Below are 20,989 nucleotides of genomic sequence, written 5' to 3' on the forward strand. Positions count from 1 at the left end.
GTCTGTACCTCAGTGGAGAATTAGTGTTTGAGCACTCAGCAGCTTCTGCTCGGTGTCCAAGAGCTGCAGAGTGACTGGCAGCACAAGCAGCTTTTGTGTGTCAGCCTGACCTCGTCTGAGAGCTCCCCAGGCAGGGAGAGCAGCAGTGGGTGAGCATCAGCTGCTCCCTGGGCATCTGCCTGTGACCCAGAGCTGAACTGGAGGGCACGGCCAGAAGTCCTCAAGAATTACTGCTGGCTGACCAAGGGCCCATATAAAAAATACTTTGGCTATTCTATTTCCATTATGTGAAACCAGTTTCATTCAGACACCATACATTGTATTTTAACTGTTATTAAGAATAATACAGTTCCTTTGTTTCCACAGATATTGATGAATGTGCTACTGGGAGGGTTCTCTGCCCACGATTCAGGCACTGTGTCAATACCTTCGGGAGCTACATTTGCAGGTGTCATAAAGGCTTTGACCTGATGTACATTGGAGGCAAATACCAGTGCCATGGTAATAACAAGCTATTTCTCACATGCATGTAATAGAGTTGTGTATTTGAAAATTAAATTAATGCTCAAAGAGGAATGTTTATTTATTATGACTGAAATAAGCAGGTTGTTTTACACTGCATTGGTATTTTAAGAAAGGGTGGATTATAGAAATAGGCTGTGAAAGAGAAGGCATGTATTTGGCCCACATTCTTGCAACTGGTTCTTGTGTGGAAGTTAGTGGGGAGAACAGAGGTGATGACCGCAGGAATTCCTTTCCAAAGCTGTTTTTTCCTCAGGGTTCACTCTTCCTGGCAGTTGTAGGCTTGGAGCAGTGTATGAGCTAAGGCTGTGTCTGAGCTGTAACACTGGTGTGCTCCATAGCATGTCCCAAGATCCAAGATAAGAAAATGTGCACACCCTACCCCCTCCCAGTCCAGACTGCCCAACTTTCCTTCCCCTGCAGACAGGTGGGGAAGAGGCAGGAGTTGGGAAATAACCTGTTTTTGTCTGGACATGAGACTGGAATGCAGCTGGTGTATGCCCTTCAACGAAGATATTTCGAGGTCTCTCTGCCTTAGTTTCACAGGGTCTCAACTGGTTATCATTCTTTCACTGAAAAAAAAGATCATTTTTTTCAGTGAAAGATAATTTATGTTTGCTTAACTATTTTTTTTTTCAGAGAAATTTGTATTCAGAGTGTTAGAATTTGGAGATTTTTGCTTGCATCACTGACAATAAATGTGGATATGGCATACGAAATGTTTCCAGCAGTTTCTACTTGATGTAGAAACATCTATACAGATGTACAATATAGAAAGAATTTTATGAAGAAAAACCAATTTAATATCTGTGTGATGAACAATACGCATATTCCTACACTCTTTTTTTCACCTGTAAGAAGTGGTTGTTAAATTGTGATCTTAAAGATCTCAGCTGTAATCTACCTATGGCATGTGTGAAGCTGATGCTAAGGTAAAAGCTGAGCAATACCGAAGTTTCCCAATAGTCCCTATTTTTCCTAATGTTTGCATTACCACATTGATTTGTGACTGTCTATTTTCCTTTTCCCACTGGCAAAAGCTTTATTTTTTTTTTTTATATAACCAAAATGGTATTAATGTTTGGGGTTTTTTGCAGGTATAAGCAGAAAGTCAGGTTTCTATGGAGCAAACGATTTTTTTAATGTAAATTTTCTGTTGCAGATATAGATGAGTGTGCTCTTGGCCACCACCAGTGTGGTAGCTTTTCACACTGCTACAACACTCCAGGATCCTACAAATGCAAATGTAAAGAAGGGTACAGAGACAATGGAACAAACTGCATACGTATGTAGTGCTCCTTCTAAAATAGAGATTCTGAAAGTTTATGTGTCCCATTTTGTAAACTTTAAGGTGCAGCTCTGTCAGGCTCAATTTCTCTTAACTATTTTTAATACTAAATGAAGGGCTGGTGAATGTATTTGGAGTTTTCTAGGTCTTAACAGGCCTTGGTAAAAATATCTTTCCCTGAGACATTTTCATAATTAGAAAGAAATTCACCTCTCCCTATTCACAGCTTGATTCTACAGATTGCTTCAGGATGAGAGCAACTGAGTAAGCGGGGTAGGTCTGATCAAACAAGGCACATTACTCATGCCCTGTTGTTATGTACACTCCACAACTGGCCTGTTTCAGCAGCTCACCCCATCCACTCCCTGCTGCTTCCCAGATGTGAGAAGAGCCAGGAAGGAGGGTTTCTCTGGAAGGATTTGCTGTTGGAAAATTCCCTTGGCCACTTTTCTCTTGGGAGAAGCAGCCACCCCCTTGGTACAGAATAAGGTGTTGGAGCTCTCCCATGTTTGACGTCCCACAGGAGTGTGCAGCTCCATGACATCTGCTGGATCTTTTTGATCCTGCATTCCTTTGTGGGTCTTTGGCGACTCCCTGATCTCTTTAAAGAGCAGCACCATTTTTCCCCTTCAGCTGTAGCTGTCATGGTAAAAGGTGTTCTCTCACATCCTGAGTGCTTGCAAGTATATGTGGGCACATTTCATGTGTGTTACTGGGACATGGTCCTAAGGGGCGTTTTATATTTTAATATACTATAAATGTCAAAACTGCAGGGTACTCAAAGAGATAGTAATAAACAAGTGGCCAGAGGGAAAACATTTTTACCTGCTATCATCAAACAATTCACTGTTTAACAAACAGTAGTTCTTCATTTTAACTGTGTGCTATACTTGAAATGCTTATACACAAAATATGTGACTAGAGTTCTTACTGAGGCTTTTAAGATCTCCGGTGAGATGTAAAAGGCTCATTAACCAATAGAAAACAATAAAACATATTCTTGTGTTTCATGTCTTCAGAAACTCCCCTTGTGAGACTAAGTTAAAATTTGTTGCCCTTTCTGAAACATTGGAGGAGATGGTACTGTGGGCACTGTCTCTGGGGTGAAAGTGGTGCTCAGTCCAGCACCTTGTTTTTATGAAGACTGAAAAATGTCTTAGTTTCCTGGTGTTTAGCAAAGAGAAGGATCTAAATGAAGGCTGACTTCATTCAGTCTCTAAAATAATTCTGCTTATTAACAAAGAGAAATGTTTAGAAGGAAAGGTCTGCAAGAATTTTCTTAATCCAAAGGTATCTGGCCATCTGTGATCAAAATGCTTGTAATGTCGGGGTCTTAATAAACTTGCTTCCACTCCTGATTATGGACTTGTCCAGTTTAGGGGGCTGCTTAACCCATGGCTTCCTGCCCATGCTTTTTTAACCAGCAAGCTTTTGTGTAAGTTTTGCCTACTCTGAAAGAGACTTGATGCTGGAGAGGATGTGGGATGGAAGTGTCTTGACCTTCAGTCATTCTAAATTATCTCTAAACTGCTGCAGTGCCAAGTACAACCTAAAGGGATGTGATAATTTAGCAGTGCTGATGCTAAAGTATGTTTCTAACTGGAAACCTTCAGAAGAAAAAAATTTATTTCATCCAAGTATTTCTGTGTCACAATGAAAGAGATTGTTAGGTTTCTGAGGTGAGAGGCTGAGATGTCCATTTTGGTCCCATTTTGATTCTCTTTGCAGTTATTCCTATTGTTCTGATTGAACTACCTGGTCCATATCACATATTCAAGACCAATTGCACTCTCCCTGAGGGAGGCAGGGGTAGAATGAGCAGGATTGTGGATGCTGAAGGCACAACTCCTCAGACCACTGCCTGTACCTGCTTTTGTTACAGAAAGGCCAGTGACCAGGCCAACAGCTCGTCCTACACCTGTGCCAACAGCTCGTCCTACACTTGTGCCAACAGCTCGTCCTACACCTGGGCCAACTCAGCCTGCACCCAGGACAACTCGACTGACACCGAAGCCAGCCACAAGATTTGTGCCAGTGACAACAAGGCCAGTCACAACACCAGTGGTGAAGCCTCCACCTCCAACAACACCTCAGCCTACAACAGTAACACCTACACTACCACCACAAACAACTCTTCTGGCAACAACTGAAGAGCCTGCACATGTTCCCATTGAAACTACAACTTCCCAAGGAGTTATAGATGACAACAGGATCCAGCCAGATCCTCAGAAACCCCGAGGAGATGTGTTCAGTAAGTAATTTTCCATATGCCTTTGTTTAGCAAGGCTGTAGATGAAAGCATGCACTATACTGTTTAGGATTTTTGGAACACTATACCATTGAGAACAAATAAATGAAACTGAAAATGGTTATATGGTAAGGCTGCAAAAGTGGTTGATTTTATTACCTAACAAAAGTTTGAGACTGAAGTTCTGAATCAATCAATCAAAAAAGTGTTTATTTTTTTCCCCCTGAAATTATTGAGTCTATTGTCCTGTAGAAGTATGTAATTATGCTTTCAGATGAAGGTTTTAAAGAAATGACAGACATTTTATTGAAAAAGATTGAAGTACAACATAACTCATAAAGCAGTCAATGGATTTAAATTCAGAGAGTTCAGAGTCCCTCCTAAACAAAGTATTACCATAGTTTTAAGAATGGTAAAGAAATGGGATCATGCCCTATTACCTAAACACTTCTATGTGACCTCTTTTGTATGGGTTCAAATAGTCTCAGATGTTCATGACTAAACAATGGGAAAAATGCATAAAAATAGCATAGAGGGTAATTTTCTGGACTGTATCTGTGGAAAGGGATACGTGAAAAGCTGAAGATAGTAAAGATTCTCATAGCATGAAGACATGTAACTTTAGGAGCTCCTCTGAAGTCTACAGCACCATTGTGCCAGCTTTAGTGCATACCACAGGAGACATTACTGGCACTTACAGAGCTGTGCATATCTGCCAAGAAATACTCAACACCCGATTTCATCTTTAGTTCTGTGGCTAATTTTAGAGATGGGGAGGGTGTGTTGGATCAGCTCTCCAGCTTGTTGTACAATCAAGCTGCTGAAGCAATGTAGTAGGAGGAAAAGTTTGCTGTCTCAGAGCAGGTGCACAAGCAATGTGGGAGTTTTTTTCTGGTTGCTTTGGCATCTATGTGGTAATTTCTTGGGCTTTGTTGTTCCAGGTCATTACTCAGTGAAATATTTTGCTCCTTGTAAAAGAGTTTTCCCTGTGACATTTTATCTGTTGTAGACAGTTAAAAAATGGAGAGTGAAGCTGACAAAAGTTAGAAGACAAATCCTGGTACTGCTTAGTAGAGTGTACTTTTGGCTTCATATTCAATTAAAAATATGGACATATGTTTAAGTGAAATTTTAAAAGGAAATATAATAAAGATTTATGAAGCTTAATCTAATGGGACCCAACAGTTAAAAATATAGTTTTGTGGAAATCATTGTAGACTCCAGCATTATGCTTCCCACGTGTCTCTCTCATGTTGCGAGTGGTCTCTGGAATACTAAAGCAGAGGGCTAGTGTTCAGGGTTCTGAATTTTTGTGAAGTCATAACAATCCTCTATGTAAAGCTTATTATTTACAATTAGTCTTTCTATATTGTCCCTAGAGGGATTTTGAAGCTAGTGCTTTCAATTGCTTTCAATACATGTGTTTCAGATAAAGGAGTTTGGAAAATAGGAAAGTGAAAGCCTTTGAAGTTTGGCTTGGTCTGACTGCAGCTTACATTGTGGTACATATAACAAACACAGGACCTTTGCAAAGTGTTTATCAGCTGTTGGTTTAGGTCAGCTGTCACACTCTGAGGTTTGTGATATACATACACAGCTTCAAAGGCTTCAATGCACAGCAGGACTAAAACGGGTCAAGCACCAACTGTTCCTGGCCTCAGCAGGTAATACAGGGACAGAGAGGCCTCAGATCAGGTCAACAGATGTCTGTCTTCAATCCCATATAATTTTTTTGGGTCACCAGCAAGAGACACACTTGATACACGTGTGTGATGTAACTGTGCCTGGAAGCCTATTCCACTTGCGCTCCCGATGATGCTAGTAGTGTGCTCTTCAGTGAAGCTGGTGTCTTTTTCTCTCCTCTCTCTTATCTTTTTCTCTCCTTTCCACTCTGCTTTCTGCTCTGTTTTCCTCTCTTTTCTCTTCTGAACACTTTGAAAGTATCATCTAGGTAGTGGTCACTGGAGTCCTCTCCTACTTTCTCTCTGTGTAGAAGTGTTTGTGTTGGGAGTGCTCAAAAGCATTTGGTAAGGATTTGAAACCTACAGTTTAGTGCAAAACAGTTCAGTTTCAGAAGAACGTGCTACTTTCTCAAAGAAAGCATTGCTTGTAGGGTGTTTCTTCACCTCTTGAATCCTGTTACTGCAGAGGTTTGTGGGGAAGTTATTTTCCTCATGTGGGACATATAGAAAAGCAGGAAGAAAAGTTATAGCCCTTATACATTACTACAGTGGGACACACAGAGCCTGGGTCTGCCTCTCCTCAGTAGTGCACTTGTAAGGATAACACAGAAATACTTGGACATCCCCAGATGCCATCACACCAGGGTTCAGCAGCATGGGAGCATTATGGCAGGTGCTGCATTCCTGGGCATTAGCTGGGCTGCAGACCTGGCTGCATGAGTGCTCTTGGCCCATGGCAGAGTGAAGTGAGGTGTGTTACCTGAAACGCCTTTCACGTTAGCTTACAGGTGTTGTGTGCGGGGCGTTTGAGCTCAGGCTCCTGCTGGCCAGCCCTGCTCCTGCTCCAGGACTGTGGGAGAGCAGTGCCTGGCTCTGTTTGGCTGCAGCTGCTCAGGGTGAGGCACTGTGAGCTCAGGACAGCAGTGCTCCCACCAAGTGTAAGCCTGTGCCTCTCCAAAATCATTCCTCACAGCCAGACACAATGGTAACAACCATGGTGTTAAGACAATACAGGATTTCAAACTGAAATAACTAGTAACATTTAGCTAACCTTCAACTTGCTTCTTAGCTGCTGTGTGGATGTGCCAAGCCCTCCCCACCTCCAAAAACATTTTTGGATTTTTCACTTGCCTCTGTATTTCTTCAGGGACGGGGAGTTTTGAACTATTTCCTTCAGCTTCTTTAAAGCTGTTTCTGTTTTAGTCTCACCTACATCAGACATCTTTGTAGTATTCCTGGATTCTGGATATGAGCTAATTTTGTTTTGCTTATACTGAGCTTCTTTAGGTTCATTTCCTCACATCAACTGCTTCTCCAGATGAGACAGCAAAAAGAAGCCAGTTCTCGAAAATGAATTAGCACTGTGGTCCCCATAAGCCTGCCTGGAAAGAGAAGGAAAAGCCTTGCTCTTTCTGCCTTTCTTTGTTTATCACTAGAGAATACAGAGAGCAATTAGTAGTCTTGTAACTCTTATTTTCTTGGAAAACAGAGGAGAAAATCAATGTTAGATCCACTCAGGTCATGAACTAGGATTTAACCTCAGTTCTGTAAATTTTCAAAAGAATTTGTGTCATCTTAGGTGTCTGCTTCCTCCTGTGTCTCCAAGGGTTGTTGTATTCCAAAGAGTCATAAAAGGTAGTGTTTTATCACACAGGGATGGAGAGAACCCAGCGTAGAGAGCACCAGCAACCACTGGCAGTTCTGTGCTCAAAGAATTCACAGAATCTCTAGGCTGGAAGAGACTTTCAAGATCATCAAACCAACCCATGCTCTAACACCTCAACTAAACCATGGCACTGAGTGCCATGTCCAGTCTTTTTTTAGACACAGCCATTAGCATCTGCTAAAGACCTCAAAGTTGTGCTTTCATCTAGGTTGTCGTGGACATTTCCCTTTCTTTTTTCCCCATGGGGCTCTGCAGCCTTAGCCAGACTTGCAGGAAGCAACACTGCTTTGCTCTGCCATGGAATAGGTGGTACTTCTGTCAGATAGTCAATGGCAAAGGGGCCATTGCCTGCTGCACAGATGTCCTAGACCAAATCCCAGTGTTCTAGGATTGGTCCACATCAGGAGAGGAGACATGTTTGGGCCAAACAGACTTTTTTCTTCAAGCATCTCTCAAATTCTAGTTTTTTGTTAGTTAACCTATTCCTGGGGTGCCCTTGGTGACTCCTTGATCCCTATTTTCCCCCTTTGTTGTTATTTGACCTGCTGTTCCACACACTGAGTCAACTTGACCTAGGATTTCACTTTAGAGTTCTCTTGAATATGCTGCTCAACTTGAAATGAGCTGAGGATCAGAGAAATTGCTCTCTTCAGCAGTGACAAAGAGCACAAATGATAAAAATGCTGATAATTTTATTTAAATGCCTTTGCAATTTTTGAAAGGTATTAGGTTGTTGCTTTTCTTTAGATGCTTTACTCCTTTTCTAAGAAAGCCTGCAGTGACTTTGGGGAGGTGCTTTTTTTAGAGAACAAAAAAAAATTGTATTTTTTAACATGGAATTCCTACACTTGGCCTTTGAACCACTTAGTCAGATGCAGACAGTGGAATCTGGCACCAAGGATAATCTTCTCCTGATATGGATATGGGGGGAATGGCAATGAGAGAGGAATGCAGTGATAGCTTAATATTTAACTATTTCAGCACTGATACAAACTACAGTGAAGCACAGAGGAATCTTTTCTAGTTATAAGTCTCTAACAAATAGAACAAACTTCTCAATAAGACTGTGAATTTCTGCTGCCATTGGGATCTGGGTGATAAGCACTAAAAGCATAAACTTAAAGCATAATGCTAGATATCAGCATAGCAACAACAAACCCCCTTATTTATATTAAAAGACAGTTCAGCAGTTTTCCTTCTTAGCTCTTAGTGGAGCTGAAAAGATTGGAGTTAGAAAATGCTTCTCTTAACAGCTATTAAAAATGTAAAAAACTGATTAAAACTGGATTCTTTCTTTTCTCCCTTTCAGTGACTGCAAAGTCCTTAGTGCTGTAAGTGCATTTTTGTGATCCTTGAAGCTGTTGAAAAAAGGGAAATAATAATAGCAAAGAAGAGGGGGTTTGTTATTCCTTGATATCCTTAGACTAGCATTATTTTACAACAGTATTTCATTTGTCTTCACTTTTCTGGCACCTTTTAAAATGTATTTGTGTTTATATTTAAGCATAAGTGATAGGTGCTTTGTTCCTGTTGGTACTCTGGAGTTCAGTCATGAAATCTAGGAGTCTTACCAGTCTCACCCTCAGTCAATCTTCCAGCAGGTTTTGTCCCCAGATCTGATATGCAAGTTTCTGTTCACTCCTTGTTTTAGCTGTATTTCTCTGAAACTCACTTGGCACTCTGCACCTCCCAAATGGATGTTCATACAAAAGCAGGCAGGTCACTTTGCAGAAAACCTTCTGCAAAGGTAAATACCAAGATGCTTGATTTTGGTAAAACTTACTGAGCCTTGTAATTGCCCAAGAAATGCAAGATTGGACTGTAGAGTGGTGGCATACTGAGACTGTTGTGTCTCTCCTCATACGTAAATAGTGCTGGAGAGGGTGGCATAGTCCATCAAAGCACTTCCTAAAATAACTCTTACTGCAGAATTTGAATCTGTGGAGTTTTAAGAAATATTTTCTGGACACTGTGGGTGTCTGAACAAAAGGGTGAAATGTGCCTCTCTGTTGCCTCTTCTTTTTAGCCCAGCATATATCAATATCTTCCCTGGAGAAAAGCAGAACTTATTCTTGTTTTCTCAGTCTGACTGACTTCTGGACTACCCTTACTTCTAGCTGTTTTCTACTAGTTGTGTGTGAGATCTCATCACTGGTGGGAGTTTTTTGCAAGCGAGATTTAACAGCTTTCAGTCGTAACTATTCAGTCAAAAAATCTTTGTCCTTTTTTGTTGTTGTTTTTAGTGAATGGGAAGATAGTCATGATTACTGTGTGGAGTGGAATTGTACTTACAGTGCAAAATCAGTTTTTTTCTGTAAGCCAGAGAACTGCATTATTAATAGTAATAAGAGTTACTAATAACATGAAGTTGCAGTCCAGGTCTTAGTTTTGTAACACCAAAACAGCAATTATTTGTTTATTGTAAACAAGCTGATATATATACATGTACTTTCTTATACTCCCAATCTCAGCAATTAGCAAGTAAATAAAAAAAAGCTCTATGGCTTTCCCAAACGTTAAAAAAGCCCAAAAGAAATCACTCTTATTTATTTTTTAATAATTACAGTTATTTAATATTTCCCCCCAGATTTGTGCATCTATGAAGAAGCTAGCTCATGAACTTTGAGAATGTGGCAGTGTGGGTGTATTGGCTCAGTCAGAGCTTATAAAATTCTTCAAGTAAAAGAAGCCAAGTTTCTATTTAACAAGCTTTATCAAACCATTGAAGTTAAGTGAAAAGCACACTGATACGCTATATAAAGTACACAGAAAGGGCTTGGAAAGCTTACAGAAAATAATTGTACCAAATACTTTCTCCCACGATCACCACTGAACCTATTGGTTGTCGTGGCAAAAAGAAGTGTACATGTGGGTCATATTTAGAGTCCTGCATCTCTTATGGTAACCCTTGTTTCAAATTGAGTGTACATTCCTGTAATTAGGTCCAAGCACTGAAGTGACTCTATTAAAGCACTACAACACATTCTTCTAGAAGTTAGTTAAAAAAGTGTGTGGAAAGGGACTCTCAGGGAATTTTTGGGAAAAAAAAATTGCAGAGCTTTACTTGTTGGCAGATATGTCAACTTCAGTTTGGAGAATTCTTGTGTGTGTGCACAGATGTAACTCAGGCTTATAGAAAACATCAATGCATTAGAAGTGGTACTTGAAGAAGTAAATTGAAGTAGTTTACAAGATAAGTTCCTAATATTTTTTGCAGTATTTTCCATAAACAAGGACTGTGACAGACTGGGAAGAGAGTGTGCAGGAACATGTACCTTAAAACTGTGACCCCTGAGTATCCTACAAACATTCGAGCATGGCAGAGAGTTTCCTTCATGCTCTTTGCCACAGTGCTCATTTAAAACCTTGTCATTACCTGCCTGTGAACCTGTGGTCTGAGCCTTTGGTGCTTGCTGTGCTGTGCTCAGTTCTGAAGCTGATTTGTTCTCCACAGCACAGAAAACAAACAGTATCTTCTTCCCTTGGCACAGTGTGAGGTGAGGAAAGGCAAGGTGGTGCTCCCAGTGTGTGCAGCATAGATGTGCTGGTTCAACTGCCCCACCTGCATCATTCAGGGTGAACAATGGATTTATATAATATTTGTGCATAGATGTTCTGCAAGGCAATTATTGGCCTAGGTTGTGGGGACTGTGCACATTTATGAATTTTCTTTCATGTTAAAGCTCAAGGTTTTAAAGCAAAGCAATCCAGGTGAAACAAGGCAGCAAAAATGCTATTTACAATCAAGGTATCTTTAAAAATTAACAGTCCTCTAATACCCAGCCTTAAATCTGAAGCTGTTTTGAGCATTAATATCCTAGACTGCAAATATACCTAATCAAAAATCTGCAAGGGGCTAAAAAGAAAACAAAAAAAAGGAAGACCTAGTGATTCAAATAATGACTATTATATTTGGGAGTTCATCGGCTTACTACACATTTTGAGCTTTTTCACTATTTGTTTTTATTATATAAAATTTTTATTCAAGACCTCTAGCCTAGAATAGTACTTTAAATATACATTGGAGTTTGCTTATTTTGTCATAATATCAACTTTTTTTCCTTTTCTATCTTTTGGCTTTAGAGGAGCTCTTGTAGCAGTGCTATTTTCATGTTGACCTAGTGCAAAAGAGGTTCCTTCTTAACCATGGATTTGATTTTCTGAAAACAAGAGTCCTTTCAGTTATCTTAATTCTTCTTGTTCTCACTTGTTCTATAGAGACATTAATAGTTATTTTAGCACTGCAAATGGAAAACATGCCAAGTTTTTAATAGATAAGATGCCTACAAGGTGTCAGAGGTGCCTTAGGTGTCAGAGGTGCCTATAAAACCTGAGGACATGTCTGAAACACTTTACTACTGTTATGAATTATGCATTAGACCTGCCTCTAAAAGAGGAATTTTCCAGGACAGCTCTATTCAGTGCAATCTGTTTATCTCTGGCTGACAGCTGTCCATCAGGCAAGAAATCTGCTTGAAACTTACACAAACTGGCACAGCATTTTCAGAAATACATGGGAGTCTTTGTAGCCACCTGACTTTGGCAGCCATCACTCCCACAAAGAGCTCATAAATTTCAGGTTGTCTAATAACCTCTGGGCCCCTTAATCACTGAGAGCTGTTCCTCCTCCTCCAGCTGAGAACAGCAGCTGAAGCACAGACTGTGCTGGAAAGCAAAAAGTATAATTACAGTTGAATTCCAGCTTCCACTAGAGCTCCTCCTTCCCAACTCCCAGTACATCCCTGATAATTGTTTTGGGAGCTCTAATCCTTTGCAGATTGATGGATGTACCTTCAGCTGTCTTTCAAAGGTTAAGTGCTCGTGGGGCCTCTTCCAAGTGCTGCTGCCTCCTGTCGAGGTTCTCCTGTAAATGTCTGTGGAAGGCTTGTGTGAGGACTTTCATGTGGCTTTATGTCATTGAGAAACCTCTGTCTCTGAAAAGGCATTTGGAGAGGAATAGTGTGCTTCAAGGGTAAAGCTTTCCCCCCTGGTTAAAAAGGAGCTTTCATTCGAAGAGCCTTTAGGAGATTTGGAATCCCCTTTTATAGTGCTTAGGTAAATGTTACACCACAAATCATAAATCACGTAGGCATAAAGTTTATGAGTCTTTGTGTTGAATATAATTAAATGTATTGAAATCTCCAGGAAAAGCACAGTGCCCAGAGCTGCTCTGCTGGTTTTTGTTAGAGATAAATTAGTGACCTACTTCCTTATCTCAATCATTTTTTCTCACAGTTCCACGCCAGCCTGGAGTTAGCAATAATCTGTTTGAAATACTTGAAATTGAACGAGGGATTACAGCTGATGAATTTGAAGCAAACGATGACCCAGGTAAAGACCATGTCTCCTGTTTAGGATCTAGGGTTTCTGATTTTTTGAGATTTCTTGGTGGTTTATACATTTCTCAGGACTCTTATGTCTTATGCCCCTCTTTTAAACTATGCTTTATAAAATCATGTAAAACTAACCCTTCTTCTATATGAACCTTACACTTTTATTTCCTAAAAAACTCACCACAAAAATAGCACGGATTGTTAATAATACAAAGGTCCTTTTTATTGTTTTAGTATTTTTGTAGATTCTTTTCCTAGGGCTCCTTCTTCTACACTTAATTTTTATGCTTACTTGCTAGTCACTGGCTAGTCAGTCACACGGGAAATTAAAAACCAAAACAATCTGAATAATTTCTGAGGGTTTTTTGTGATCTTCTGCTCTGTTCTGCCAGGTGTGCTGGTGCACAGCTGTGATTTTGACAGTGGACTGTGTGGATGGATCAAGGACAAAGATGATGACGTGCACTGGGAACCAGTGAGAGATGTTTCTGGTAAGTGATCTGTGGACAATCACATCCTGCAGTTGAAGAGCCACCAAGGCTTGAGGCTGATGACAGTTCTGCTTGAGGACAAATCACACAGCTTCTGTTCCCTTTAGTTCTGGGGTATATTTCACACTGATGCCTCTTCTGTGTATAAAAAGCAAAATTGAGGATTCCCAATGTGAAAGAGCAATTGAAAATTTACGCTCTTATCATAGCTGATATCTTTAAAATAGGAATCTCTGTGAAGGAGTAGTAAATGTAGTCAGCAAGAGTTTGTCTTAAAGGAATCTGAAAAAAATGTGGACTAGAGAACAAAGCTTTTATGGTGAAACAAAGCTTGTTTTTCAAACTACCATGTAAACATAATTATTTCCCTATCACTAGCAAAATTATAGAAGATACTGGAAATAGTCTTTGTTTTGCTGCAGATAAAATGTTCTAGTTTAACTTCAGAGATTGCTGTAGCTTAGAGTAGAATTTGATAAAATCAATCTGTATATAGGAAGAATGTCAAGTAACTGGAAGGCAGACGAGTGAAATGCTGAAACACAGACGCTTCTGAAGAAGAGACTGTTTGGGGTGATAAAAAGTGACATTACCCCAAAGGTTAGAGGGCAGTGTGTAGTAGCTGCTTGCAGGACAGGAGGCCGGCATCAGCGCTGGTGCTCAGCCGCAGGAAGAGCCCTTCCCTGTCCCCAGCCCTGCTGTCCCAGGATGTGGATGCATTTTGTCCCCTGTTGATTTTGGTGTGGCACTGCGAGGCTGCTGCCCTTGCCTGCTCCCCTTCCCCCGGAGCAGTGCCGGGATTAGACACACATCCCTGGCTCCCGTAATGACGGGATTACTGCGGTCCCTTTGAAGCGCATAGAGCTCCCAGCATGGGCGGAAGGAAAGCACTCTCAGGCGGGACAGTGGCCACGGTAGGATGAGGCAGGGTGAGGGCACCGAGAGCCGTTTTCCTCATGCAGCACCCTGTCAGAGCTGTCTGGCCACTGATGGGATTGTCATTTGCCACCCCAGCAGGTGACCTGGCACCTTTCCAGGCTGTTGGGCTGGCTCAGTGGAAGTGCTGCCTTCACTGCCTGGGCACGGGTCCCCCAAACAGGCTGCTCTGGTACTTCAGGAGCTCCTTGTGACACTTGAAAAGCCCTGGGAATGACTGGGAGAGCAGAGCTCCTTCCTCCTGCCGATGAGAAAACAGGCAGCTGACTCCTGCCTGCAGAGTGGCACTTAAAAAAAAAACAAACCCAAAACCACATAATTCATACCTTTTTTGAAACAAAAGATTTAAAAATCCATTTTTTCTATCTCAGTCACTCAAAGCATATTCATTATCTGTACTCAAAAATTGTTATTTATATATACTAAAATCCAGAACCATGATTTTTAACTGGCTCTTTTTTGTCAGACTTTTTCCCTACATTGCTTCCCAGTAGTCAGGGACAAGCTCAGCCTTTTATTTCCTGTGTATGTTCTGCTGCTGTTGACATAACCTGTTAAAACTAGTCCCTTGAAGTCACCCACCCATCCACCCACCCCCTCCAGTCTGGAATACCTTGTTGGAAGGATTTATTTTCACAGCTTGTTCCTGACAGCTTGCTTTCACCTTGCAAAGTTTGCTATATGTTGGTTTATCAGAATCTGCATTTGGAAAGGTGCTGTGCTGAAGCATTATGAGCTTATCTTGCACGCAGAAAATGCTGATTTGAGGGGACCTTTTCCTGCAGGGGCTTGCCTACAGCTATGTTTGCTTTGTGCTTACCTAAATCTGTTTCCTATTGATTGGATTCAGCCGCAGTAACTATCTGAAAATGATGCACTTAATAAGTCAGTACTTTCAGAGTGGTATAATTGTATCTTCAGCAAACAGGTAGTTATTTAAAGTCTATTATGCTTATTTTAGCAATTAGTGACCTTGCTGCAAAAGCAGCGCATTACAAAAAAAAAAACAAACAAAAAACAAACCCAAAACCAAAAAAAAAAAAACCAACAAAACGCCCCCCCAAAAAACAACCAAAAAAACTCCCTGAGAAAATTCCCACCAAAAGGCTTTAACAGATCCTTGGACAAATGGATCCCACTTCATGGCTAAATGTTGATCTAGGGCCCCAGACAGCAGCGTAATACTTTGTTAAATCTCATTCAGACCAAAGAACTTAAAAGCTTATGTAGAAGTAGTTCATTGGAGACAAGGTTGGCTTTCCTTTCAAGTGTGTGACAAGCCATGGTACATTGTAATTAAATTTTACAGCTTTTCAAGGGAAAACATTGTGACTTTCAAAGAGAAGCTATCAAAAAATAATGCTCTGCTTGAGTAGTTACAGGGACACAATTAAAAATATTTTTCTATCCTGTTTAACTGTGTTTGTCAACAATCTTACAAACCCCCAATATTTCTAAATCTTTCGTTTTAAGTAAGGAGCCTAAAAATGCCACTTTGTTAATGAACTTAAGGTAGAGGTGGCATTTTTAAATTAAAAAATACATAAAATCTGATCACATAAAGAAAATATATTCTTAGATTCAGTGTAAGATAAGTTTTTATTTTTTGCTTTTTTTTTTTTAATGGTTTTTTTATTTTTTTGAACCTTTTTCCCTTTGGTTATTTTTAGATTTTAGAGGTTTCACCCACCTTGCAAAAGTTTTAATGAAAAGTACAAACAATTCATACAAGTCTGTGTTTTCTCCAGGATGTGAAATCTCATTTAGTGTAGTTCTGAGTGTAGGTGTGAAAGGTGCCTTTTTTCTTTCTAGGTTTAATGGATACCTGAGATCCTTAGCTTCTCATGTTCTGAGTGTTTTCTGGAAGGCACCTTGACTTCATACATGATAAGAGATAATAATAGGGTTTGGAATTGAGTATGTATGTTCACTGACAACTTCCTACTGTTAGAATTTGGGGTTAACAGCCATGTGGAAATCATTATTGCTTCTTGCTTTCTCTATCTACCAGATTTAGAGTTTAAATTACAGTTGAATAAAAGAGGCTATCAGGGTTGCAAATTGATATGCTTTGAGATTTACCCAGTTAACACAGTTCCCAAACTAAAGGAAAGGGACAGAGCCATAGCTCAATTACATGATAGCATTTATTCAGTCTGTTATCTATCCAACAGCAAAACATTGCAGCTTGAAAGGTGCATGAATTTGCACAGTGCTTTAATGTCACTGTGGGTTTAAAATCATGCAGTGACCAAGGGGTTGTAAGAAATGATGGAATACATGAGGTTTTAGTTTTGGAGAGGTGGGTATTATTTACTTTGTCAAAAAGAAATTAGATAGGCAACACCCAACCTGGTACTAATGTAGAGAAGAGCAGCGCTGTAAATCTAACCCTGTAGGGGGAGCATGCACTGGTTCTGGTTCTATATGCCTTATTTTGCACTCTCTGGACCTTGTTTTACCTTTATTTATTTTTAATAACTCTTGTGGGTTCGGTCCTGCAACCTAGTAGTGTTAAAAGCACCAAAAAAACCCCCAGCTAACTGCTCTTTCCACTGCAGGGGGACAGTACCTCACCATCTCTGATCCCAAAGGGAAAGAAGGAAGAGTGGCACATCTTATCCTGCCCTTGGGCCACTTGGCTCAGGCTGGAGATTTGTGCCTGTCCTTCAGGCATAAAGTGCCTGGGCTGCACTCTGGTGCCCTGCAGCTCTTTGTGAGGAGAACTGGTGCTCATGGCCCAGCTGTCTGGGGGAGAAATGGGGGCCATGGCTGGAGACAGACACACATAACCTTACCAGGAGCAGGCATCAAGAGTGTAAGTACTGATCCTTGTGTTGCTGTTTGGGTTTGTGCATGGAAAAGCTGATGATGCTTAAATGGTGCAGCACTGCAATGTTCATCTTGTGGGTTCAGTTTTACTGTTTTACTACTTTGGTCTCTGCCAATGGAATCACAATACAGATGAGAACTATTGTGCATTTTTTAAAATTAGTTTTATGTATACAAAAAAAGAAATCTTAGCTATAGAAATATAGTATAGGCTACTCTGTCATTTCCTGAGCTACCTGGTACAGCCCATTTTAAGGGAATCACCACCTAGGAAAGAACAGCCTTGTGGACAGAGGCATGCTCTATAGAGAATTCAAAAAAATGCCTGTATCAAGATTCCTCATGAACAATGTTTTGAATAATACAGTGCCATGAAATAGGAAGAATAATCCCCTGTAGATTGGTAACTGGCTAAACCAGGGCAAAGATACTGAAAATAAGTAATTTTTGGTAATGCAGGGAGATTACAAGTGCAATCACACGTGGTTTTATGCCTTTTAGCATGCCTGCAGCTGATCAGGCTGAGGAGGTGAATGATGACCTAACAATGCCCATAACACAAAATGGTTTAGTGCAATGAAAAGAAGGTGCCTGAAGTGCCATGGAGAATCTTTTAATACCTGGAAATTTTAGAAACATTGTGTGATTAAACTGGTATCAAAAGCTCTATGTTATTCTTCAACTTCTGAAGATAGTTTTTATTTCAGATCTGAAGAAGTGGCTTGGGTATTTCAGGGCCTGTTTGACTTAAATATCAGGTGCTCTGAAAAGCTCATACATATAAAGTTCATGATGGGAGCAGGCTACAAGACAGACACAAGTGTCTACCTCTAAAGTGAATATTAAGGCTGTAATTACTGCACATAATTTTCTAGAAAATTTACCTCAGCAACAGTAGCAAAGACACCTGACTTTGTTAGCTGTCAGTGAGTGTGGGACTGAGAATGAGGGCATTTGGAACAGGTGAACAGTATAGCTAAACTATTCTTACACTTTTTTTCCCCCCTAAATTTCTCACTTCTGGCAGTCCCCCTTTGCACTGTCCCTTGCCTCTCCTGACCCCCTGGCAGTAGCTGTCAGCATGGGCAGCCAGGGCTGCTGACCTGAGCCACTGGGACACTCATCCAAAGATCAGATACTTACCCTCTTGAGTAACCAGAGAAGGCCTCTGCCAAAGAGAGATCAGGAAGAAATGTGGAAGTTTTATTGTCTAGCTAATTAAAACCCAAAAGTAACTAAATGGTGGTGATTTTGGAGGGGCCTACTGGAGACCTGAGGAAAATTTGAATGAAGACCAGAATCTTTCATCACACTTTTTAATGAATTGTTTCTGTGTAATTTCTTTCATACCCCACTGAAATTGTTCTGTTTCTCTTTCTAGGTTATTTTCAGAGGCGAGAAAGGGAGAGGAAGAACTGGGGATATTGGACTAGATGATGTGGTCTTGAGGAGAGGACGCTGCTCTGAAGAGCATTAGCCAAGACAATGAACCAGCAGTCATCTCCTCTTGCCCTTCTCATGCAATTCCTACAAAACTTTGAAGCAGAACTGCATGGAAAAGAAGAAAAAGTGGGAGAGCAACAACTTCTTAGTGGTCTGCTAAGTGCAATCTCATGGAAATTTCACTTAAATACATGGAGAGCACCTCCCAGGATTGAGGAAATCCAATCTCAGGCTGGTTCTTTCTGTTAATCCTTACCCCTAAATCATATATTGTATGTAATAGCTTTGTTTCCTGTTAAGTCTGGTGAGTGCCAACAGAAGGAGCACTTGTGAAAAAGGGAGAATTAATTACAAATGGTAGCAAAAGAAAGCTCTATCTCACAGTTTGTGTTAACTGACAGCTATTATCATCCCATACTGCTCTCTTTCATTGATTAATTTGTGTGAGTCACAAATTGGATTTATGAAAGCCTGGACCTGAGCTATGGCTTACTGCCACTGACCTTTGAAGAAAGGTTCTCATATATGAAATAGCATTTATTTTGCTGTTGCATCTGTATTAACCAAAACCAGTTAGAGAGAGTAGGCATTGCATCCTGTAATATTGCTACTGCTGTGTTTTGTGTATATGTGTATGGTTGACATATTTATGTTTTTTAGTATTTACAGACTGTAGTTGCAGGGTAATTGGCAGCTGTACTTTGTTTTTGTACAAGACAAGAGTTCAGCATCTTCTTCAATACTGCTGGTCATGCCAAATTATCAAAGTCAGTTAATGGTGCTCATTGAAAAGTGCTGGTGCAGTTTTTCATGTTGTAAGGTCCTGAAGGCAAAAGACCAAACACTCACCTGATGGAAACTGGCATCTGAAAATGCTCTACAAGTTGGCACAGAGCTCACAAGCAAGCCCTAAAGGGCTCTCAGTCCTGCAAGGTTCAGCTGAAGCAGCCAGGAGCAGATGAACTTAGATCTTGTAAGGTTGAGCCCATTGACAGTGCCAGGAATGGTCCCTCCCACAGGTGGCACAAGCCCTCATGAGGAAAAGGGGCAGCTGTGTTAATGCTCTACAAACCATTCAGACCTGAAAAGCCTCCAGTGCTCTTTGGCAAATGTCCATACTCTGCCCAAACTTCTGTATATAACAAGCATTTTATTCTTTAGAACAACTATTAGCTCTAGTGGGAACTGAGTATGGACTGGTTTTATAGTTATGTATCATGCATGTGCTGTGCAGTTTCCCAGGGAATTCTTCTGTTTGGTTTGGAATTTTTTAAGTGGGCATCATGATCACTGCTAGCAATTCTAAAATTGACAAAGTAATTGTAACGTTTAGGAAAATGGCAAGAGGTTGGTAAAATGTTGTTAGTGATGCAGCCTTAAAGCTTCAAAAAATCCATATATAAGAAGTCAACCTCAGTTCTTTTGAATACTTAAATATGGTGTAAAATAAATGTCAGCTGCATAGCATGTTCAGTCTTGTACCCAGTTCACAGACACAAATTTGCAAGCCCATTAGAGGTCATATTCCAAATCCCTGTTCCTGACAAAGTACAAGTCTGAAAATATTTTTTCCCATTCATCCCCTAGGACAAAACATGGTGTGTAGAGCAGAAATGTATGTCACCAAACAGAAATTCTCCTGCAAAACTCTATCAGCAAATATTCTGAAAAGAAAAAAAGCAATGTGTTTGTAAACATTAAATTTTAAACTATTTTGCTTTGAATATGATTATGATCTTTTTCTCTTATGTTATTTTGTGATATGTCAGAAATATCTGGGAATAGTTGAAATACCTTGTCCTTATTTTAAAGTAATCAGTAAAAGAGACTGTTACTTGCTACTAATGAGGAATCTTGTTTTCATTTTTAGACAGAAAGTCTCAATTTACAATGCAGTGAAATGAAACAAAAGATGACAATCCCAGAGTGAAATAGCTCTTATATAGCCGTTTTAAAAATCAAAATACATTTCACTCTAATATGAAGAGAGCACTGTATTTATTATTCAGAAGGAGGAATGGCAATTTTCAACCTAACTTAAAGAGCAGTCTCACAGGTAATTTAAGAGCTTCTGCAATATTAGATGTCCATTGTACAAGAAGGAGCAGCTACCATAATTCCTCACTCTGATTCAACCAGCACTGCTGTTAGATGCCAAGGAATATGAGAGTAACACATTTTAGTCTGGTTCATCATACTACTACAGGTTTCTGAGATTAAGATTCCCTGGTTAAAATGGAATCCCTATCAGAGTTTTTTGCCATTTTTACAAATGGTCCCTAATTTTTACAAATTAATCCACAATCCAGATTAATTCAGAAGGACGACAGCAATAAGTACTCAGGTGACAGGGGAGGATTCAGGTCTCTGTTTTATCGATGCATTTCATTGCTGCAATAAAACAGGGACTTGTAGAGCCTTGTGACAGCTGCAGGACAAGGCAGGAGTGCAGCAGTGGCTTTGAGCTCTGTGGGAGCTGCTGTGGCTGTAGATCACTCACCTCCAAACTCTGTGTGGTGCCTTCTCTCCATCTTTTGGATAGACAAGG

The 20,989-nt window shown here is 40.3% G+C and overlaps 1 protein-coding gene across 2 annotated transcripts in view; it reads left to right on the plus strand.

Annotated features, from left to right (window-relative positions):
- Window positions 1–19,628, plus strand: part of NPNT (nephronectin) — a 48,493-nt gene extending 28,865 nt beyond the window's left edge. For both annotated transcript variants that reach the window (XM_054294200.1, XM_054294208.1), the window contains 7 exons: window positions 367–501; window positions 1,685–1,807; window positions 3,693–4,061; window positions 12,642–12,737; window positions 13,132–13,230; window positions 16,728–16,984; window positions 18,380–19,628. In XM_054294200.1, the coding sequence (XP_054150175.1) occupies window positions 367–501; window positions 1,685–1,807; window positions 3,693–4,061; window positions 12,642–12,737; window positions 13,132–13,230; window positions 16,728–16,984; window positions 18,380–18,475 (1,175 nt within the window). In that variant the 3' untranslated portion in view covers window positions 18,476–19,628. The remainder of the gene's footprint in view (window positions 1–366; window positions 502–1,684; window positions 1,808–3,692; window positions 4,062–12,641; window positions 12,738–13,131; window positions 13,231–16,727; window positions 16,985–18,379) is intronic.
- The last annotated feature ends 1,361 nt before the right edge of the window (window positions 19,629–20,989 follow it).

The sequence above is a fragment of the Melozone crissalis genome, unplaced genomic scaffold (assembly GCF_028551555.1).
Source record: "Melozone crissalis strain CALT ecotype California unplaced genomic scaffold, PUWL_Pcris_2 ptg000006l_1, whole genome shotgun sequence".
Classification (NCBI taxonomy): domain Eukaryota; kingdom Metazoa; phylum Chordata; class Aves; order Passeriformes; family Passerellidae; genus Melozone; species Melozone crissalis.